Source organism: Cupressus sempervirens, chromosome 3, assembly GCF_028749045.1.
Source record: "Cupressus sempervirens isolate cs-2001-9-10 chromosome 3, ASM2874904v1, whole genome shotgun sequence".
NCBI classification, from domain to species: Eukaryota; Viridiplantae; Streptophyta; class Pinopsida; order Cupressales; family Cupressaceae; genus Cupressus; species Cupressus sempervirens.
The window spans coordinates 290,788,273-290,813,193 of NC_143120.1; the positions used below are offsets into that span (position 1 = coordinate 290,788,273).

The 24,921-nt window shown below is 35.1% G+C and overlaps 1 protein-coding gene across 3 annotated transcripts; it reads right to left on the bottom strand.

Moving 5' to 3' along the window:
• Window positions 1–17,535: 17,535 nt before the first annotated feature.
• LOC149566105 (cyclin-dependent kinase G-2-like) lies at window positions 17,536–24,624 on the bottom strand. Of its 3 annotated transcripts, XM_089819534.1 has the most exons (11): window positions 22,558–24,603; window positions 21,849–21,977; window positions 21,491–21,626; window positions 21,299–21,387; window positions 21,046–21,154; window positions 20,814–20,920; window positions 20,598–20,662; window positions 20,357–20,493; window positions 20,007–20,088; window positions 18,033–18,115; window positions 17,536–17,754 (listed from the first exon to the last, which is right to left on the bottom strand). In XM_089819534.1, the coding sequence occupies exons 1-11, from the start codon at window positions 24,354–24,356 to the stop codon at window positions 17,740–17,742; spliced, it is 2,751 nt and encodes a 916-aa protein (XP_089675660.1). In that variant the 5' UTR covers window positions 24,357–24,603; the 3' UTR covers window positions 17,536–17,739. The 3 variants fall into 3 exon arrangements, with proteins under 3 accessions (XP_089675660.1, XP_089675659.1, XP_089675661.1); XM_089819533.1 differs by lacking the exon at window positions 17,536–17,754 and having other exon boundaries at window positions 17,917–18,115; XM_089819535.1 differs by lacking the exons at window positions 17,536–17,754; window positions 18,033–18,115 and adding an exon at window positions 19,473–19,718 and having other exon boundaries at window positions 22,558–24,624.
• Between the last annotated feature and the right edge of the window lie 297 nt (window positions 24,625–24,921).

Consider the following 24,921-nt stretch of genomic DNA (forward strand, 5'->3'; position numbering starts at 1 on the left):
CTAAAAATGAAATCAAAGTGACATCAAACCTTCTTGAATGTATGTGCCCAAAATCCATATTTGTTGATCTTAAAAGAATGGAAACAGAAAATAAAACAAAGGATCTTGAATGTATGAAGAGGGGTCTTGAATGTTGGAATGATATATCTTGCATAAACTCCTTCAATAGCTTGAATGCACTAGTCCTTGATTTTCAATGGAGAGATAGCTTTAACACCTTGAATGTTTGAAGAATGCTTGACAATTTGAGAGCTTCAGAGAGTGTGAGTTTAAACTTGAACTTGGACGATACTTGGATACTTGATGATAAGATATGAGAAATGGAGAAACTGAAAGGGTTTATAAAGCACTCAAAATTAACACTTGAATATCCCAAAACATAGGACCTGAAGAGGGGAGCCAAAATTGGAATTCATTAGGGGAAAACTTTGCCCCTGATTGTCCCATCAAGGTAAAAATACACCTGTGATGATCAAGTGTGAAAATTCTCAACGTTGTCTTGAGGCTATAAAACAGGTCTCAAAATCTCAAAAATTATTTCTAGATTATGAGGAGAACGCATTTAAGTGCAAGGGGAAGATTCCAAGTGGATAGATGGATGAAAGAAAGGACCTAGGGGAAATAGATCCTACATTGAGATTAACACCATGAAATAGGAGCTTTAAAGAGGATCTATTAGGTTTTACCCAAATTCCACCTATGAGAAAGGACATAAAAGGGAAGAAGAGATGAGAGGAGGAGATTGATGATCTCACATTAAATAGGTGCTAAACCTTCATTAAATTCAAGTGCTTCCAATTTAAGATGGTAAAATTTGTATAGTCCATAGAAAGATATATGATCTTACTAGACTAAATGGTCATACATTGTGTGGTTCACAGTAAGATGTACAACCTTACTAGGGCTAGCTAATCCTCCTCTCTCTCTCTCTCTCTCTCTCTCTCTCTCTCTCTCTCTCTCTCTCTCTCTCTCTTCTCTAGTTTTGGATTTGATGAGTAATTAACTCACTTAGAGGTTGATGTTTTCCTTATCTCCTTAACCTTAATGAGGTCACCTTATGCATTTGATCTACTTTAATATGAGAATGAGATTTCCTTATACTCCCATTAAATTTAGGGAAAATTTATAGTCCCAAAAAGTTAGCTTCCATTAATTTGGAAGCTTTAGGACATATTGGGCCTCATTTTAGTGTTCTCATTTTTTTATGCATTTATGAGTTAAATTCTTGTCTTTTTTGTTTTTCATTGAAACTCTCAATTTCCCTCAAATCTTGCACTTCCACCTCAAAATCAATTCTTCTAGGTATAGGTTAGGCATATTTTGACCTATATAATGTAGGTTTGACCTAATTTAACCTATACCTCGACTGTTTCATTTTAGTGGTTTACTATTGTAAAGGTATTTTTTATTTTCTTGCATATAGTTTAGTTAGCCTTTACAACCTTAAACTCCAAAGTCACATTATGAGGATCTCTCCACCTCATTTTAATATCCAAGGTGCATTCAAAAGTTTTTGGTGACTCCTATCAATAAAGCAAGGACTTGGCTCCTATATTTGAAGGCTTTCATCATTCAATGGAAAATATTCTGTTAATTGTGTGAATTTCTCTCCCATGATTTATTATTAGGGGAATTCCTAATTGAACAAGAAGATCCACGCCAATTAATTTTCCTTCCTCTTCATCATACATACTATCAAACATACATACATCATTGATCTATGATTTACCAAATGTAGATCTAATACATTTTTTAAGGCAATCTACTTTCTATCAACACAACATTTAAGCAAGAGTTTATATTTAAATTTATCTTATTTTACATGCTTTAGTTATTTCATTTCAAGGTTTATTCCTATAGAGAGACTTTACTAAGGCAACCCCTTTTCCCCAAACAATTCCACATTTTCTTGTACATAGGAATAGATTCATGGAGTTTGAGATCTAGATTTACAAATCTAGAAGTTTAGTACTAGATACATCCCAAAACCTTTAGATTTGACCTTATTTTAACCTATTTCTAAAGACTTGAAATTATTTCATGTTCCAACAAAGTTTTGAATAGTTTCTACAAATGTGAAGTTACTTTCTCTACTACCTCTCAAGGTGAGTATTTTATCATTGTTTTCCTTTCCTAGCACTTAAATTCATGTTTCAGATTTGATATCATTGCATGAGTATTTTATTTCTATTACCCACATTGATATCTCCTTACATAGATGGAAATATCCCTAGAATCTACATCCATCAAGATCCTAGATCATGTATTTTCACCCTTTCACCTACTTGGGTTGTGCTAACCAAATCCTAGTCTTCATAGGGGTTATTTTCGGGTCTTCTTCTAATGTACATGTGAAGTGGTGGTATATTCTCAAATATAAGACAAAAATGTTATGTAGCCAAAATAAGACTGAAAAATCAAATGCATCACATACCACACACACTAAATCACATCATAATGGTACTCATTGAATAGCATTGTGATGCAATCAAGGTCTAGGTAACCATTAGCATATATCTCTATAAAACCATCAAATCACATCATAACCCCCATAAGGAAAACACCAAGAATAACCATAGAAATAGTCTCAAAATGAACACAAGAATCAACTATATTGAAAAACGCATAACATGAGTTTGTAAATACAAAAGGTTATGATGTCAATCGTTGCTATGTGTTTCATGCACATTGGCGCTCAAGCTATGAAATCACTTCAACATGTTGATTTTTTCATCATGATGGAGTGGATTTTGTAGGTTTGGGGTCTATTTCTTTTTTGCTAGCCTCAACAGTAGGTTTGTCTACCAATTCTCTTGTGCTCTGCTTGATTGAATCCTTTATGCCTACAGTAGGGCTTTCAACATGTGTTTTCTCTACAAAGAAGGGTTCTTCTATTGCAGCTAAGGGATCTCTTAATGTGCCTTCTTTTTCCCATATTTTTGATGGGATCTTAGAGAACATTGGATATTGAACTCCTTAGACTCTCGTCTAAGATGTTATTATTTGTCAATTTAGGTGGTTTTGTCCTATGCTCTTGGAGCTCCATGTTTGGATTTTTGAGCGTTGGGAACCCCACATTTCAGAATCTGTGAAAATCTACCCTTTGGCCAAGGCTTTCTTTATAACTAGATTCAAAGATCTCAATCACAAAAAAATCATCCTCTATGACCAATTTTTCACCTGGAATAATTATTTCCCACTAATGATTAAGCCTTGCTATCAGGGTTTAATCCTTCTTCTAAGGTTTTTTTGTAAGATGCATGTTTGGGTTAACCTTAAGAACCTTCCCCTTCATCTTTGGTTGGACTCTGTCCTTGAGGTTGTGGGTGAGGCTTTAGGAGATTTTATGATGGTAGATTTTGCCTCTCCTAATTTGTTTCACTCAACTTTTGCAAGGATCCTTGTTGGCATAGATGCTTCCAAAGATTTACAGGTAGAGATAAAACATTTCTCTCCAAAGGGTCTTGGATTCAAGCTCTAGATTATGAAGCTCTTCCTTTCGGATGTAGAAATTATTTTAAAATAGGTCATTTGACAAGTGTGAAACTATTAGAGTTAAAGAAAAGAGGTCATCTTCATGGTGGAAGGGAGCCTTAGTAGAGCACTATACGATTTTTAAAAACATATCTCATGAGCTTGTGAATTCTATAGGTGGGATTCAAGGTAATCCAAGTTCGGTTCAAGTTTCAAATATTCGTGTTAGTTTGCCTAGCACAAAGGAAATTAATGTCTCAAATCTTTAGGTTAAGTGGGGGTTACTAATTCTTTAGCTGCAAATTTTGATGTTGTTGGATCAGCCCAGCATGATGCATTGAAGGCAAAAATTAGAGGATTCGTTAAGAAAAATTTAAAAGAAGATGATGTAGGGCTTTTTATTGGTTATGTTTTAGTCTCTGGGTCTTACTTTTGTGTTGATTCTCACTTATGTTTTGCCAATTCTTGGAAGAATATTGCAGCTATTGTTGAGGAGGCTTGGACCCCAATTATTTGAAAGCATTCTACGAAGTCTCCTCATCACCTTGTTATGTCCCTTCATTCTCACAAGAAGGGAGGCTAAGTTAGTTTTTCCTTTTGCCTTGTTGGTTATGGATTCTTTTGTTTAAACCACCTGGGATAGTTGGGACCTAATGCTTATCTCTTTTAACTATTGTTGTTCTTTTGGTCTTGGATAATGGTATCATTGGCTTTGGCCTATTGGTCTCTTGGTTTGTGTTACCTATTCTTGGAGTAACTATTGTATCAATAGTTATTATTGAAAGTATTTCTTCGAAGAGAATTTATAGGGTTTTAAGGTCCCTTCAAAACCTATTTTTACCATTAGTAAAAAATATAAATTCATAACATGAGAATAGTCATCACGTCACGATATCAAATCAATCAATCACATAGAAGAAATGATATACGTTAAGTGCAAAATAAGGCATCATGAGTCAAGCATACAACTAGTCTCAATACAGTAGCTCTAATAAGTAGGTGGACAAAAAAAATAACTTTTCAATGCAACAACAAACACTGGATTACCTCAAACGACTTACTAGAAAAATGATCATACATTTAGTGATGATGTTGTTTTCATTGACCTCAAGGCACAAGAAGGAACCAAGACTAGTATAGAGCGATGGTCAATAAGGCACATTGATCTTGTGTGTGACTCTAGATCACAAGGGTGGTCAAATAAAAGTGAAGGATAAGCCTAGCTATGAAAAAAGTTATCCACTTGGAATTATGCTAAGTGAAGTAAGAATGTGCAAAAGGATGTCAAGTAAGAAAGGAAGTCAGAATGATCAATGATCATACAAGATAGATTGGTCAAGTCAACAAGGGAAGCATGAAGTGGGATTCCCATGATAGCCACATCATGAAGTAGGTAGAAATGCACTCATTGTTGCAATTAATGGTGATTTGAATTCCTTCCAAAAATGCAAGTCATTGAGGACACAAGACATTTGTGCCTCTTGTACGAACACACTACATTTGACAAGAGAGGTGCACGAAAGCAATGGGAAGTCAAGCTAGGAGTAGGCTTGAGAATTAAAATTTTGAATTCATAGATTAGGGTTTGACAGCCAAACAAGAAGATGCTATAAAAGATAACAATGTCAAAGATAAAGAGTTAGATTTATTATTAATTAGCCAAAGAGCCAAGAGATCCAAGCTAAGTGTAATCTCAAAGTGAGAGAGTAACAAAGGGAAGTCACAGCTAAGAAGTTAGTGTGTTGAGGAGAAGCTTGTAGAGCATGAACAACACAAGTGTGATCATGTGCAAGACTGAGAAGTGCCAAGCACATAAGTGATCATGTCTAAATTTATAGAGTTGAGAGAGAGGGAGGAGCACTACCATAGACAGGTACTAGGAGCAGTAAAGTGGTCTATATTCAAGCTAAGTGTAGTACCTATTTCATTAGATCATTCATCTATCATTTACAAATCTCTAAAATATAGAATCCCTTTGAGGGTGGACCATAAAATATTCTTTGTACTATATCCCCTATTTAGGTAACACATTAACTTGTGTTCTATGGACCTCTAACCAAGTTGCTCTTAACAAGGAAAGACTTTTACAGGTCTTACTCAAATCCCTCAACCAAGTGGCACCTAGTTGTGTTGTTTTAATGTTTTAATAGTGCTAAGCTCTTGACTGGGTGCACTTCAGAAATGTAGAAACTTTGTGAGATAAACTCACGCACCATGGTTTTTACCCTAGTTGGGTTTCCACGAGTTAAATAATGTGTTATGTGTTTCTATATTGAAATGATTTCTGGGGAAGATTGTGTGAGAGTTTTTTCATCAACGTTTCGGATCATACTGTATGATCCATCATCAAGATGCCACTGAGTCACTGGGAGTCATTTTTTGCTCTCAGTGACTCAGTGGCATCCTGATGATGGATCATACAGTATGATCCGAAACGTTGATGAAAAAACTCTCACACAATCTTCCCCAGAAATCATTTCAATATTCATGGATTGTGGAAATCTGTTTGCTTTGTTTCTATATTTGTCTTCATTATTTTCATTTAATCCCAATTGGTTAAGTTGTAGCCAACACAAACCTATAGACTAAAGTAAAGCATGATAAAAGGTAGAAAAGTTGAAACTACTAGAGTATACTAATTCACACCCCCCCTCCCCCAACCTCTACACAATATTTAATGATTATTAGAATTGTCTAAAAGAATTGTTAGTATTGAAAGATAGGGGATAAATGACTTGACTAGATGAGATAATAATAAACTCTAACTAAATCTAGAATTAAAACCATTGTGTACTCCAACTCTTTGAGCAATTATTTTCCACCATTGAGATACTTTATTTTAGAAAAATAGATGTCTACACCAAGATATGAATGGTCAAGGTAGGATTATCTCTTTGTAGTTTAGCATGCATTTTGAACAGACAAGGAATGTTAACTAATCCATCAAGGGACAAATATTAAGAGCCAAGGTATTTGTAGTGTCAACCACAAGCATTAGTTGGATTGACAATATTGTTTGCATTATGTGATCTTGACTATCACATACACCAAAAATACCTTTCTTTAGACTTCATGACAAACACCCCACAAACAGTAGATAGAGAAATAATAAAGTCTTGAACCATGTTGACATCTCTAATCACTTGTGGGTATCTCTAAGATGCATAGGGACATGACTTGCAAAAATAAGAATAAGATAAGACTAACTTTGACAAAAACCCAACCACCATTCAAAATTTTGTGTTTGTTTAATAATGACATTGACAATGATTGATTAAGTCTTGATCAATTCATAAGATAATTAATTATTTTAATTGAGGACTTGTTTATGAGTTTGTCAATTCAAACATGTTGATACAAAAATATTAGTTTCTAAACAATGTATAACTAACAAAAAGACACTTTATTGCATTATATTTCATGTTTTAGGATTTTTAGGGATTTCTTTAAGACATGTGGATCTATTTTTGGATTTTTTCAAGATATTTGATTTTTTAAAACCTTTTCAAAAAGGTGAAAAAATTTTAAGACTTTTTATGATTTTCTTGGATTTTTTAATAAGTTTTTATCAATTATTTTAGATGTTTAGAATTTTTCATCAATTTTGGTATATAAGTTCTTCTTATTGTTTCTTTTGAAAAAGATATTGCACTTGCCCCTAGTCAAGGAAAAAAGGGATTTATTGTGAAATAGGTATGACTGAATAACTCGATAAACAACAAGGGGTAGGACTACTGCTTGTCTCATCACTCTTTTTTCTACATTCATTTCAACCCTCACAAGAATGTTCATTGGATCTTCCACCACAACCTCCACTTTGGACCTTCACTCCCTTGCCTCCCACACCTCTATCCTCTATGATATTCCTGGCTAGCCCCCTCTCCATCTCATTTTATCCCCCCCACAACCCGTTGTCACCTCTTCTCCTTTTCCCACATTTCTAAGGCAATTAGAGTTATGAACAGTAGCAGAACTCCAGATGAGGAAGGATTCCAAGCTGAATTCTTCAAGTTGGGTATCTCTGCTTTGGGTCCCTTTCTTACAGTGCTCTTAATCGAGTGGTTTATCTTGGCTTTATCGACTTTTGTTCACGACATATTATCTATCCAATCCATAAATCTGGGCCAGCTTCCAACTCCAGGAACTACTGTGTGTGCTAATTGGTATCCTATCTAGAGAGCTAGATTAGTGATATTGTAAGGCTAAAGGTCAGACTGGGTTTCGTACAGGGCACTGATCACATTTTGACCTTACGGGCCACCATTAAGGAGGCTTGCCACTGCTTAGAAAAAGTATACTATTTTTTTGTTGACTTTCACAAAGCCTTCAGCTCTATTCCTCAGGTAGCTCTCTTTCAGCATCTTAGGGACATTGGGATCTCAAAGATTCTTCTTACAGCTATTATGAGGTTATGTGAGTGTGTTGTGGGTAGATTCAAGACTCCACTGGGCTTCTTTGACCCTATCCAAAGCACTATCGGGGTGAAACAGGGTCATCCTCTCTCCTACACTCTTTGGCATCTACATAGATGAGCTTGAGGTATTTCTCCATGATTGCTCACTCCCTAGCGATGCTTGTTACTTGCATTAGGTGTTGATCTCTATTCTCCTATTTGTTGATGATGTGATTCTCCTTACATCTTCCCCCGATGGTCTTCAATGGCTCCTTGATGGCTTGGCCTCTTTGTGCGACTCATGTGAGCTTGTTGTAAATATGGGAAGACTCGGGTTATGGTCTTCAATTGTTTGAGGACATCACACCATTTATACTTCCAAGGAACTGAGATCAAGATTGCATCTTCATATACTTACTTAGGGGTTAAGTTTTCTGGACCTCGTTTTAGCCTGAGACCAACCATACAACCCAGAGTCAACAAGGGGCTTAGCTCCCTCAATATTCTTGAGCGAAAGTGTTTTTGACACCACTTTTAGGATACCACAACTAAGATGTCCCTTCCTGAATTCTTGGTCAAGCCAACCATCCTTTATGGCTCTACTATTTGGGGCCCCTCCCTCTTGGAGTCTGACTAGGCCTTTATTGAGAGAGTCCAAACTCTTTTCCTTCGGTACATTATTAGGTGTCACCGTCCACACCACACAACATCATTCTAGAAAATTTTGGTGCTCACCATTTTAGATTGGGGACCATCTTTGATTTATTTTTGCTTCTTCACCGGCTTTAGAGCTTTTCCGATTCCTTCAATGGTCCTCATAGATATTCCTACTTGTCTTATTATTCCTCTATTAAGGTTGTGGGTTCGGACTCTGGACACAGGTCTCGTTGTTGGTACACCCAAGTCTCTACCCTCTTGGGTGCAATTGGTATTAGTTTGGATTGTCTTCCCCCCTTTCAATTTTCCCATCTTCTTCCACCTCAGTAGGAGTTGAATGAGCATGTTGGACTTGACATCTACAGGTAATGTGTTATCACAACTTGGAGGAATCCCCCTAATGGGCTCCGCCCACGTATGGCCTTCTATGTTGAGCACTTCCTTGATATCTAGGACGGGATCATCCTATGCCCCTGGTACCTCACTCATCATTGAACTCACGCTCTTTACATCTCCTTGGGACTTTTGAGAGTATGATCTCACTAGCTACGTATTTAGACTGATCACTTGATCAATAGGAAGGGCAGGATCTATCAGCTTTGTCATCTCAAGGAAGTTGAAACTGAGTCTCACTTTATTTTTCATTGTCCCATTTACTATGAGGTCCGAGGGAGATTCTACTATTTTTTCAAAGTGTCTCGATCTCTTCCCTCATTCTTTAGATATATTGATTAGCATTTTCTTGCACTCTACCTTCAGGAAACCATGCAACTTCACGAGCACACTATACATCTTCAGCTTTACTCAACATTGACCCCTATGCATCTCATCACCTCTTTCTTCATTCCTACAGTTCCTACCCAAAGATTGAAATGGCCTCTCTGTATTATCTCGGGCCACACCAAATCTATGAGATCCCACAGAGATCACACTTGGTAGCGACCTTCTAGAGTACCTGATTTCTCTAATGCCCACCTTTCCATTATGGACTAATTCTTGCATGTGAGGAGTGCTTAGTTGTTGTTATTCCTTTTCTTGGTTCTTTTGTTGTTTTGCTTTCACGTTCTTTCTACGAACACCATTTGGTGCTCCCCTACTAGCATTTTCCCTTTGTATTGTTTCCACTCCCTTAGACCCTCATTGGTCTCCTGTTGGAAATTAATAAATTTATCTTATCTTATCTATCTTATATTTATCTATCTTATCTATCTACCCATTATAGAGTCCTCTCCTATGTGACACACCCCTACCTATTTTGCTCGGGGAAGGAGCTTAAATTACGTAGATAATCATAGGGGTGTCCAAGTGCCTAAGGTTCCTGCATTTTGATACAGTAGGCATACTCATCCTACATGATTGGCCTCAACCCATAAAAAATAGTGGGAAACTAACTCCTTGTCAACTTTCACATAGTTTGATCTAATGAGGACTCGATAAAACTCTTATGTATACTCTTGAACAAATACTCCTTGCTTCAACCTCTGCATTTTGTTTAGCAAATTAAGCTCATAATCAACATGAATGAGTTGTCTCTTCAATTTCTCCACCATCTAACCCCATCTTGTGATTTTCTCATTTCCTCTTCTATTTCACTCCAATTGAATCTCGAGCCGTTAAATTTTCACATGACCTTTCAATTTGGCATTCACAAATTTGACCCTCTTAGGATCTTTGATTTCTTCATACTAAAAATATTTCTCCAAGTCATTGATCCAATAGATCAGTTCCTCAAAGTTAAGATTTCCCAAAAAAGTGAGGACCTCAACCTTGAGTCTTTTTCCAACCCTAGAAATGGATTTGAAAAACATGTCCTTTTTGGTCCTTGTTCCACCTACCCTTCTTCAAATTCATCCTCACTTTCATCTCTTACCACAATATTCATTCCTTTATGAATCTCCTCTTGCAATGCTTGCACTTGTCTGTAGATAGCTCTAAAACCCTCAGTTGTTACACCTCCAATGCTTCTAGAATTAGAATTGTATCAAACAAATAACAAATAAATCAAAACATAATCAAAATTATATATTCAATAATAGAGTAGGATAATAGAATGAAATTAATGATATGGATTTGCAGCTCAAACACATATAGTAAAAGCACCAACCAAGAAGATAGATTATGTTAAACTCATCGAGCATATTATCTCATTTTTGAATATAAATAACTCTCGTAGTTACAAAAATTTAACATTTGACATTACTCGCACATGTATCCATGCCTATGATTTGGATACATATCTAATACAGCTCAACATTATGCCGAGAAAGCCTTGATTTTCCAACATATCGAATATTGTGTGTTTGGATATTTTTTTAAAATTAACATAAATCTTGTCAAATTTAATTTGAAAGAGATGATATGAACAAAACCAACACTGAGAAAGACTAAGGAAATATCTCTATTTTAGTGACCCATTTTGGGGGGCTAGTTTCAATGTGATTCTATTAGTTTTGTATATTGTAAAGTGTTAATTTATAATTACTAATGAAACATTTATGTCTCTATATTTCTTTTGAAGTAATGAAAAATAGGTGCAATGCATTTAAATCTTCAAAAAAATATAGGGCTTTGTGATTTGAGTGGAAAATGTGAGGGCTTAGACTATGCTATGCCCTAAATATTAATGTATACAGGGTTATGAATAGTCTACTTGTGGCTATCTTAATCCTTAGTTAAGTTATCTTATCATTATTATATTATTATTTAGGTAGGTAGGTTGGCCTAGGTGTTAGGTAGGATTGTGTCTATTCATCCTAAGCATAATTAGGTATATATAGGAGGTTGTGAGTCTCATTTCAACATTATATTGTGAAGTGTGTTCTCATTGGAGATATTTGGAGATTTCCCCCTCGAAGTGGCCTATTACTCTTAGTTATTATCAGTTATTTATAGAATATTTCATATATATCTTCCATTGTGCAAGTCATTTCATTACAAGTGGTATAAGAGCATGATTTTGGCACCATAGAGGAAAGATTTATTTTCTCAACATTGGAAGCGAATTTTTGAAGAGAATAACTTTCAGATTTTAGTGAATTTTTTAAATATTTTTAAACAGTTTTTGAAAATCGTATTAAAGAATTTATAGTCCAAATTTTAGAGGAATTGAAACAAATTTGAGAAAATTATTGTAGAATTACTATTTTTACATAATTTATTGAGATCTACATCTCTCACATCTGTCAAATTGGAGTATAACTTGTATTGGGTTTTTTAATACATAGTAGAGGAGCCTACATTTCAAAGCTTGGAGAAATTAAAGCAAAAATAAGCAATTTATTGCAAAATTAGAAAAAATTGCTCTCTAGGCAACAAATTTGCTAATTTTTTGGATTTTTCTAAGGGTTTTTGTTAGGATTAAACCACGGACAGAAATAACAATTGCATGCAAATATAAACAATATCAAAAAATAATAGATCACACAAAAAAGAATGCAAGACACTAAAATTTAACTTGGTTCACCCAAACCCTGGACTACATTCACCAAACAGTTTATATTTGCATGCAATTGTTATTTCTGTCTGTGGTTTAATCCTAACAATATCTTGGCACTAGTAAGTTATAGTGAAAAAATTAAAAAAATCAGAGAATTTACATTTCATTTGTGTGATTTATTTCTAAACTATTGGTTTCCATCATGACAGGGCCTCCAACAAGAGCCAAAAAAAGAATGCTACCACATCGAGGAAATCCTGGGATAAAGATTGTGAAACAACAGAGGATAGTAATCCCAATGTGGAAATTAGTAAGTTCAAAGAAGAGGTTAAGAGGGATATGTGTGACCTATGGGAAGATATATCAAATATATGAAGCATGTTAAGCGCCTATATGAATGAACCAAGGAAGGAGTTCTCAAGCAATCAAGGTGAAACCTTCAAGTCAACTAATAATGACACAAATTTTAATACTCCTATGAGATCAAGGAAATTTTTTCGAAAGGTGGATATGCACAAATTTGATGGAAAGGATCCTCTAACATGGATAAACCAAATGGAGAATTATTTTGAAGTACATCAAACCCCATATGGACAAAAGGTCATGATGGCTTCCTTATATCTAGAACCAAATCAGTTCATTTGGTATCGTTGGCTTTGTACTCATAGGAGGAAAAAGGGTCTCACTATATCATGGTCAATTTTTACAAAAGAACTCCAAGCACAATATAGCAATAATGTGACAAATAACTTCTTTAGCGAACTTGCTAAGCTTCAACAAACAGGATCAGTTAAGGATTATATTCAAAAATTCCAAAATCTATCCTTAAGAGTGGATACAATTACAGATTAGAACTTGAATGATTTATTCTTGGGTGGACTCAAGGATCACATTCAACATGAGGTACACATGTTTAGTCCTAGCTCAGTAAATGAGTATTTTAGATTGGCACTCAGGGTGCAGAAGAGGATCTTGATTCTTAGAAAGCAAGGGGCTAATGTGACAAGAGAAAAAGGATATTCAACACCTTCTCTTCCTTAACCTACTAGGTTGACTCCACCACAAATTGAGGAGAAAAATAGCAAAAGGGTTTTGTTTCAATTGTGATAGAAAATATAGTCAAGGACATAAATGTAGTGAAAAGAAATTGTTCTATATTGAAGGTCCAAGTGAGGAAGAAGAGGATGAACCCATATTAGAGGAGGATAGGGAGTCAGGTAAGGAGTTACATGATTCCCAACCAATAATTTCTTGTCATGAACTTTCAAGTTTTAGTGCACCGCAAACTCTCAAGGAAGTGGGTTTCTTAAAGAAGCAAAAGGTAACAGTGTTGATTAACTTAGGTGGTACTCATAATTTCATCAACAAAAGTTGGCAACTCTTCTAAATTATTTTATATATCCAGTCCCAGAGTTTTAGGTTTTGATTGCAGATGGAGGTATATTTTGTTGTTCAGCAAAGTGTCATATCATCAAATTATCCATGGGAGATTATCAACTTGATAATCAATGTATGTGATATTCATGGGTGTGGTAGATATTGTTTTGGGAGTACAATGACAAAAAGAGGGGTAAAATTTTATTAAGACAAAAAGGAATACAACAAGGAGAGCTCAACAAGGAGCTCGATCCTGAGCAACAAGATCATCAAATTCTTGCACCATCTCAAAGGACAGTTGCCTCCTATCCCTAATATTCCAACCCGGATCATGACTAGAACCCCATTTGGCTAAACAATCAGCAGTTCTATTCCATTCACGAGGAATATACATGAACCTAATGAAATGAAAAGAGGAAGAGAAGAAAAGAATCTGCTTAACAACAGTGGCCAACTGCCAACTAACATCCTCAAGCTCTTGCGAAGAAAGCATGTTCACCCTTATGAACTGAAAAGAAAAATTTAACCAACAACAGGTCCCAATTGATAAGGAGTCTTGTAATGAGCCACTTTATCCCATCCAGCAGCAAGAAAAGAGTCACAAAGAGGCTGAAGATGAGGGTATATGGATAAAATGGAAGGGAATCCATCCCAAGCATCAGACCAAAACAAAGCCTGAGAACCTCCTTTACATATCCAGAACAGACCCCTCTTCACCAACATCGCACCTGTCTTCAAAGTATGCCAAACCATTGAGCCACGACCTTCAAGAGGAAGTGCAGAAACAGAGCAAGGATCAACACCATAAAAATATTTATGAGTGATAATACAAGCCCAAAGTTGATGTTGTCCATAGCACCATCGCCAATAAAGTTTAGCAGCCAAAGCTTGACTACTCAATAGAGCAGATCGAAGACCAAGACAACCCTCCTTTTTAGGCCTACAAACAGTTGCCCAATTAACCAAGCTCCATTTAGTACTACGCAAATTACCACTCCAAAGGAATTGTCGAGAAAGAGCATCAAACTCCTTGAGAAAGTAAATAGGTGCAGCGTGAACCATGCTTCTATAAGTAGGAAGAGCTTGGATAACAGCTTGAAGAAGAGTAACCCGGGCAGCAGTAGAAAGCCATCTATGAGTCTAATGATTTACCTTATCCTGAAGCTTGGTAATCAAATTTTGCCAGAAGAGACGTGGCTACCTGGAACAATTGAGATGAACTTCCAAGAACTATTCATGAGATTTCAATCAAAAGGAAAGGTAGTAGAGCTAAGAGAGTTGAAGGAAAAATCCCCATAAATGGTAAGCTCTCATCAAATGCAAAAGTTTCTTAAGAAGGAAGGGGATGGATTTGTAGCCCAACTATGTTCATTAGAAGTCTCTCAATCTAATGCTCTTACTCATCCAAATTTACAAGCAATAATTGAGTGTCACTCGGTGATTCTTGGAAATATGCCTAAAGGACTTCCTCCTAAGAGGGATCATGACCACGCCATACAAATAGTTCCAAGGAACTAGTCGCCAAACATCAAGCCTTATAGGTACCCACGCATACAAAAAAATGAGATAGAAAAAATGTTGACGAAATGCTAGAGGCATGAATTATCAGGCATAGCCAAAGTGCTTACTCCTCACCTATGGTGATGGTGCATAAGAAGGATGAAACTTGGCACATGTGTCCAAATTATATAGTGCTCGACAAGTACAACATTAAAGATAAGTTTCCTATTCCAATCATTGATTATTTGCTAGATAAATTAAATGGAGCTATGTATTTTACCAAGTTATATCTTAGATCAAGTTATCACCAAATTCAATTTAAGGAGGAAGATATTTGTAAGAGCATTTTGAATTCATGAGGGTCATTATGAATTTTTGGTGATGTCATTTGGTCTTACCAATGCACCATCTAAATTCTAAGGTTTGATGAATTTCATTTTTAAGAAGTTCTTGCGAAAGTTTGTGTTAGTGTTTTTTGATGATATATTAATTTATAGCAAAACTTGGGAAGAACATTTATAGCATGTAGATCAAGCATTACAATTGCTCAAAGATCATCAACTCTTTGCTAAGGGATCCAAGTGTGCTTTTGGTCTTAAGGAGGTGAAGTATTTGGCACACATAGTTTCACATGGAGTAAAGGTGGACCCTAACAAAATTAAAGCTATCATGGAATGGCCTATTCCAAGAACTATTTAGAAGCTGAGGGTTTCTTTGGGATTGACAAGATACTATAGAAGATTTGTGAAGAATTATGGTCGTTTAGCAACACCCCTCACCACTCTATTGAAGAAGGATTATTTTCATTGGAATGAATTTGCTAATGTAGATTTTGAGAAGAAGGCTATGTGTACAACTCCAATGCTTGCCACTTCAAACTTCACCAAGGAATTCATTGTGGAATGTGATGCTTCTGAAAATGGGATAGGAGCGATTCTCATGCAAGGTCCACCGATTTCTTTGAGAGTCATCAATTAAAGGGTAAAAATCAACTCAAACCTATTTATGAGAAGGAAATGTTAGTAATCCTTCGCATAGTTAAACAATGGAGGCCTTATCTAATGGGTAGACACTTCAAGGTTAAGACAGATCATGATAGCCTAAAATATTTTTTGGAACAAAGAGCAACACAAATGGTCACTAAGATGTTGGGATATGACTTTGAAATTGAATACTAGAAAGGGAAAGAAAATATTGTGGTTGATGCACTTTCCAAGAAGGATGAAAAAGATGAAGCCTTATTGTTTGCCCTTTCAATATTACAATCAAATTGGGTGTTAGAAGCCAAAGCAAAGTGGCAAAATGATGTTGCAAAAAGTAATCTCATACAACAACTAAAAGTGACCCTAACAGTTCAGATAAGTGTTGTTTAAAGGGAGGTATTCTTTGGTATAAAGAGTGCTTGCATCTCACGAGAGGGGGCATGCTATGCCCTTAGGTGTATAAAGGGTTACAAAGAGTCAACTTGTGCCTATCTTAATCATTAAGTCATGTTCATTATTATACATGACATTTTTTGTACTTTTTGTTGAGAAACAATTATTTATATCCCTACCAAAATTAACATACACCATAATGTAAATTGTAAAATGTAAATTCAAAAATCTTGATAAAAAAAATTCAAATTTATTAACCTTTTTACTTTCCATAATGTGATTGGTCAATCTAAATGAAAAAATGAATTGAATGGATGCAATAGCATCCTACCAAATACCACGTAGTGTAAAAATACCAAAATTAACATACACCATAATGTAAAATGTAAAATGTAAATTATAAAATCTCGAAAAAAAATTAAAAATTTATTTAACCTTTATAGTTTCCATAATCTGATTGGTCAATTTAAATGAAAAAATGAAATGAATGGATGCAATAGCATCCTACCAAATACTATTGTGTAAAAATGACAATATCCATATTATATTAGTTTACTCATATTCAACTGTAATATTGTAAAAATACACATCAAAAAATTTAAAAATATATAATAAAAAATTCTAAATAATCCTATCGTAAAATGATAGTTGTTATTTATGAATGAGATAAACTTGTCTTTTGAAATAACATCTTCTAATATGTTAAAAAATCTAGTTAATATGTGGTAATTCTAAAAAGTAAAGTTTTCATATGAAATAAATTAATATAATAATATCTGCCTTTAACATGAACTAATAATTTTTAAATTGTGTTAAAGATGGGTATGTATTTTTTTATTAATGTTGTATCTAGCCAATATCCATGTTGTGGATCTTTAAAATTGGCCCATATCCATAACCAATGGCATCTGTGTTTGTTTCCATATCTGTTGCCATGCATCTTTGACAAAACTAAACAATTATCTGTGTGATTAACAAGTAACTGTTCCTTAAGAATTAAAAGAGCAGTTATCACTGTGCCTTAGCCTCTTGAAAGTCATCAAATCATCTACTACATTTTTTTGCTAGCATTATCAATCATTACGAGGAAACAGATGATGTAAAAATCAAATTATAACTGCAATACATTTACATCTATTAAGAACCTTAGACAGTGCTCTAGTTAAGGAAAAATAACATCACAAGTAAATCAGCAAATCCATTCAGCTTTTATATTTGGTCGCAACATACTCGCATACAAACTTGCCAAACTTTTACCTTTGATTACTGCTTGCCAAACTTTTACATTTTGATTACTGCTCGCTTTCAAAAGCTTACAAACATCACAACGAATATGCAAATGCATTATACTAAATCTTGATATAAATGTTGATACTCATGAGTCAAATCATGACATCCCCATTAAATTTACATTAAAATGATTGGCTAAGAAAACAGCATCACCATGGCACTCTATAATAATCTAGACCCCAATATCTGTCTGTCTAAGCCATATGGATAACGGCAAGTAGGGAGACAAATCCTCATTAATCGGTAGACAACTGCAATGAACATCCAATAATACTTGTTTCCCTATCCTTTTAACTCAGCTTTGTTAAACATATTACAAAGATAACAACATTGGATATAAGCATTCAAAAAAGATCTATTAAACTAAAAATGATCCATTAAACCAAAAATGATCTATTAAATAGAACTAAAAATGATCCATTAAACCAAAAATGATCTATTAAATAGTAAACTAAGTATCTAAATTAGAACCAATTCAAAGCCAGTTGCACAATATACCAAGAAAGCAATAAAACTTATTAGATTTTACCTCACATGCAACTCCACAGCTAGAAATCATAAACAAGGGTGAGGTCCAGTCCATGTCCCACTTATACCAGCTGCAACTAAATACTGCATGTTATCATATCAAGAAAAATGTCATGAATGTGGCAAGCCATATTTGACACTTGACAAATTTGCTGAGTGTCCAAAACATTAAAGGCTTTCCAATTCTAAGAACGGTTGCATGTGATGCTACATACGTATATCAAGATGCAAAACATTATCTCAAAATGAAAACTATAAAAGAGCAACAACTATATGAAGCATAGCAGTACAAACAAATCTACTTATTACATAACAAAATTGTTAAACAACATTGTAAAGATTAGCATATCAATGTACAGGAAACTAACAGCTAAGAAACAAGAGTGAAATTTCGTAATCAGATGCCTTGCCACCAATATCAAGTATATCAAGTACAGGAGGCACAAAAAGTGAGTTATATGAAGCACAAAAAATGAGTTACACGAGGCACAAAAAGTGATATTTCTGATGATCAATGTAGCCTTCTCTCAAAATGGGAAGTAAACTAGATGCATTGCAGATGCTCCAAATCCAGCATAGGTAGGCTTATTTAGTCATATCAAATCATCGTCATCATCTATGCTTACAGAGATGAAGTTCGTAGAAATTTCTTCCAGACTTAAAAGGCAATATCCTAGCTTCAGGCTGTTCATTTAACAGGTCAAGCAGATATTGCACTTAACATTCAATAGCTTATCAAAGCTCAAAATTGCTCTGGCCAAATAATTTGTTTTTGATTAATGCTAAAACAGATTTTGAAGAGACCTGAAACCCTTCAAAGCTAACCAGAAAAATAATTTGTTCGCACAAATGCTTAGTAGATATTATTTTCTTATAAAAATTGCAAAACCAAGGGCAGTTTACCAATACTAAAATACCAATTTACCATCATCAATTGGCAATATCTTAATCTAATTATTAAACTAGGCAACAAACTTCCACAAATTTTTCCCTTACCATAAAAAAAGCATATCCAACTACAAAATAAATAAATACTTATTACAATTTTGAGTTCAGCCATTCAGCCATGATAATGAGATGCCTTCAGCTTTGGAGGTTACTCATCACAAAAACAACTCTTAAAAACTATCATATAAATCCTGGCAAAATTAGCCAAATATGATGCACATTGCATACACATTATGGACTTTTAAAGCATGCTATTTTCCATAAATGACCCACTCTCTTTTAAATACTGTGTTATTCTTGAAATGCTTTGAAATGTGTTAAAACCTCGTGTATAATTAGCTAATATCATTGTCACAAACATGTATTAAGCTGCACAGTAACCAAAATTCTACAGCAAAATCTAATTGTTTCTTCCATATTGGCATGGCTACATGTAAATCAAACTTCCAATTAAACAACTAGCAAACTAAAATGGTAAAATAACAAACTCAAAAATGATTAATGAACAGTTCTTAAGATTATATTAAATGTTATACGCATGACATAGTTTTGGCTCATGTCAGAATCATGGTCCATTTTCCGAAGTAATAAAGATGATGTAAAAACAATACCAAACACCCCTTCATGCTACTACATAGCAACATTGCTCAAAGTTACAGCTCTAAGCATGCTCCGTCTCTCCCATATTTGCAAGGCCCACATGTAAATCTAACAGGAATTTCACACCTGCTAGTCTTAACTAATAATAACAAATTGAAAAAAATTTAGTAAATGCATAGTTACCTGGATGATTATTAAAAGTTTAAAGCATGTCACAAGTACATTCATTATCAGAATCATGGGTTATTAGTATTTTGAATTTTCCATAGATATAAAGACAATACAAAAACAATAAAAAATCACCCTAAGCTACAGCTTCATATAGCATTATAGCAAGTATTCTACAATAGTTCAGGTCTGCCAGCAATGATTCCCATCAAGAACTGGTATCACTGATGACAAAAAAAGTTTAAATAACAGAAATTACCTTGATGTGGATATTTGCCTCCAACCTTCAGTTGTAAATCTAAAAAGCAAATAGCATGATCTCCACTTTCACCAGACGTTCTCTTGCACCAAAAACTCTCTAAGATTAAATATACGACATGAAATATCGAATATACAAAGAAACATTACACCCAAAAAATATTTCCATATCACTTTCAATCAGATTCATGATTGTGGGTAAATGAATCTCTTTATCTCATTCAAATACAATTTGATATTTACAAGTGCTATGAATATGTTAAGCATCAAACAGAAGCACTTAAGCTACATTTCAGTAACTTAATGATTCCATCTAATCTTAACCATAAACATGTCTGGTGCATAATTCACCTGGTTGTCAACTTCAGCAGGGACTTGTGATAGATCTTCTTGCACAGTACATGAAATATCTGAGCACTTCAAGACAGTCCTTCCAATAATAGTACTGATCTTGAAATGCAGTCTCGAAGATTCATCAGAAACACTTTCTATGAATACATCAAAAAAAAAACCACCCTGTTATGTCATGGTTTCTCTTAAAACACTCATTGGCAACAAAATCAGCCAAACAAGCCACCAATAGCTAGTTCACCTTGTTGTGTCTCCCTTTTAAGTTGGGCTAAAGGGTCTGGGCTCTTCTGCAACCTCCTTGATTGTCTGTAGAAAGAACAGTAAAAGAAATGAATAATAATGTTGACATCATTTAGGGAAATCGGCTATAAACAATGATCAAGTATTCAAACTAAAAAAGTCAACTTCCACAAACACCAAAAATAAAATAAAAACATTCATACAAGTTGACACCAACCTGTCATGATCACTTCTTGTGGGATATGTTGGCATGAACTCTTTTGACTTTGCTACAGGCACCTCTTTAAACCAATCATGGTTTAAGGCTTCTTCAGCAGTTATCCGCTGGAAACACAACCCCAACACAACGATCAGAGAAGGATACTAACTAATAACTTAATAATGAACATAGATATGTATAAGTACACATCTTGAAATATTTAAAAATTACAACAGTGTTCCATTGTCACCTTGTCGGGATCATATGTAAGAAGGCGATTAAGAAGATCAAATCCACTCTCAGATAAAGTTGTCTTGCTTGTAAATGAAGCTGCTGGAAACTTTTCTCGAAGTTTATATCTGTATCAAAAAAATCAAATTTCAATTTGTCATTAATATAATACAAAAAAAAGAAGGCAATCAAATGACAGCTTATGTATGTTAACTTCTGTGGCAGAAACCATATGTGCTTTAAATAAGCCAGCATAACAAATTGATTCTTACGGTTGTTTAACAAATCTGCATTTTGCTCCTGGCAAATTAACAAATTCAGGCCATATCTTCTGATTTGGCGTCCCCAAGATCTTAAATATCTGCAATAACCATAAAGTACAAAATTGTTAGCATTCTCAGGAATGATTTTCTAAACTGAAATGAATCTTGTATACAAAATTTAAGGGGTTTGAGGCTGTGTACCTTATCTAATTGATCTATTTCACTCTTTCCACTAAAAAGAGGCTCTTTTGATAAAAGCTCTGCCATTATACAGCCCACAGACCACATGTCAACAGCTGTTGAGTACTTCTTGGCTCCCAAGAGAAGTTCTGGTGCTCTGCACAGATTGAAATCGTAAATGAACAGAACTCTTTTGTTTGGGATAAACAAATTAATATATAAATAAAGTCTACAAAGAAATTATAAGCAGCATGTAGTATGTAAACATTCTTAATTTAAAAACATTAAAATTGTGTTGAAAGTTTATTACAGTGAACCAGGCATGACACATGATCAAAATCAGTTACTAATAGAATTAAAAATGTCAAAGTCACCATACCTGTACCATAAGGTAACCACCAAATTAGTGTAAGTTTTCAAAGGACTGCCATACTGACGAGCCAAACCGAAGTCACAGATCTTTAACTCTCCCTTGTTATTTATTAAGAGATTAGAAGTCTTCAGATCCCTATCCAAGTCAAAGAAATAAGATGGATTATAAAAATCATATCTCATATCTAGCTGGTGGCAGACAATATAGAGTAATATTCAACTTTAACTTCATGTACATAATGTCATGAAGAAATAGTCTGAAGATAAAATATCAGCACTAATTGATATAAATCACAGCAGAATGTCCAAAGGGACTCCAAAAGTGAAACAACATGTGATAGCTGATCTACCATGCTTTCAAGTTCTAAAACTACAATTTTCTTTGGGTTGAAGAACAAAAATGAATTCTTAAATAGAGTTCAGGATCAAGAGAACATAATAATAGTGTTCTTTGGGTCAAAAAACAAAAATAAACTCTTGAACAGAATTCGGGATCAAAAGAGCATAACAATAATGTCTACATAGTGGTTAAAACTTAGACACTATTTATAGCTATGTAACACAAACAAAGAAAAACTAGGAAAAAGAATGTTCCATGCTAAATACCAAATAAAAATAGAGCCAAGTATACAAAAAAAATCTACAATTGAATCAAATATACAAAAAAATCTAAAATTGAGTCTAATATACAAAAAACCGAAAAAAAACTAAAGTACCTGTGCAAAACCCAATTGTCATGGAGAAAATTGACACCCTGGAGAAGCTGCAGCATAAGGCACTTAACTTCACTAGTGCTGAAAGGATGTTTCATCATGCCTATAAAATCCTTAAGATCATGTTCCATATACTCCATCACCATAAAGACATTGTCTACCTTGTCATTTACAACTACTTCCTTCACATTAACAACAGAAGGATGACTCAAAGACAATAACACGTTAATTTCTCTTAATGCAGTCATAGGAAAGCCTTCCCTCTCTCTTTCCATTTTGACCTTCTTTAATGCAACAATTTCTCCGGTCTTCTTGTTCCTTGCCTTATACACAATACCATAAGTACCCTCATTAATTTTATTCAATCTTTCAAACTCGTCAACACTCCTGCAACCTTGCATCATGTCAATTCTTCTTACAGCCACTGCCAGGGGAGACATTACTAGAGAATCACAATCCAAAGGCAACTCCTCATTTGGATCTAAACAAGCTTGATAATCATCTCCATCCATATCCATTTGATCATTATTCTCATCAGAAGCCCCAACTTTAAGGTCGTGTCTATCATCAGTATCCACAATTTTCAGATTGTGCTCATCATCTCCAATTTCACCATTCCACAAAGTTTCACAGCCATGGCGATTGCCATCACTATCAGAACATAAAGAACTCACCCCTGAAACAGCAGCTCTCTGTCTTTCCAGGTCACGTTTTTCAGGAGACAGGGTTTCTCCTGAACTACTGTTTACAAAAAACTTATTTTTTTGTTGTCGTCTCTCGTCAGAATAACCAACATCTGGAGACACTCTACTTCTTTTCAAATTCGGACTATCAAAATACACATCATCAACCCATCGAGATGCTGCTATGTTTACTAATGGCACCTCTTCCATATCTAATTCAGGGCTTTTGACAATCAATGACTCTCCTTCCATAGCGATTGAATATTGGTTTAGACAAGACAAAATCCTAGCATCAGAATCAAAATAATTCCTCACACTGGTGTCATAAGATGAATTTGCACTAAGATTTGAAAGAGGACATAGCCTGGGGCTTGAAACAGAATTTTCAACATTATTGGCAGAAAACTTTACGCTAGACTCAAAAGAAATGTTTGAAATATTGTCTGAAGAAATTTCCCCACTAATTTCTGAAGAAACCATTACACTATGATCTGAAATAGGCTTCAGACTAGGGCTTGAAGCAGCTCTTTTACCAGGGTTCGAAGAAAGTTTCACCCTCTTAGGGTTTGGACTCTGTGACTCGTCATTTGCATCAGCCCACCACGATGCCGAATTATTCGGCAACCAATGGGCCTCTTCTGGGCTCTCCTGGATCTGCCCGGGCTCTAACTCATCATCGTTCGACATTGGAGCCCTCTGTCCCGCACCCCATCCATTTCCCAATGAATATTTTCTCTTACTTGCCTCAATTTCAGCATCCCGTGAATATTCTCTCCTAACATACGACCTTTTGACCTTGCCGTGAAAATACATCAATTCTTCGCCCTGTTCTACACACGAAATCTCCCCAGGCTCTCTCTCTGAAGCGCTGCTCCTCGAAATACTCCGACTGGATGTACCGCTTCCACAGTTAGCCCGATCTTCCCAGCCCTTTACCCTAGATATCTCATGCCTCCGAACCTTGGCTAGGGTTTTTTGGGATTCAGCCTTGTTAACGATTTTGGGGTTCCTGTGGTGCGATAAATACGCTTCAGATCGAGCAGGATTCGAGTCGCCTTCCACACAACTAAAAACATATCGGGACCGAGAGGAAGCATGGTGAACCCTCACAGACGCCATTGAAATGAATTGATACTGCTGCCTAACAGTTCTCTATTTTAATTGTTTCCTTTAATGAAAACGTTAATGAAAGAGTCAGACGAATGGACTTCTACTTACAGAGAAATTTGCTACTGCTTCGACACAAGAGAAATAGACATTATCATCGCGGAATCCATGGCAACAACCTCGGACTCGAATATCGCTCTGCTCTTTGTTAACATTAAACGTAAAAAGCCGAAATTAGTGTCCCCCGAGTCGGCGTGGAAAACGCCTACACATTTTGGTCAAAAGATGGCTTGAATGCCAAGCAAAGGAAAAAGGATAAGTTTGAATGAATGAATGAATGTTTTTTTAATGATGTGCACACAATCGAGTGGACAAAGAACAAGGGCATTAGGAAATTTTCAAACTCTTTTTAATTTCTCATCTTTTTATATGGGTCTTAACCAAAAAGGAAATAGCTGTTTTATCTTGTCACCTTCAAATAAGCTATGCATGTTGTTCGTCTTTAAGATGACATCATAGAGAGGTCAGATGTTTGTAATTTTTTTTTTTTATTTTATTTTATGGAGGTCATCCACAA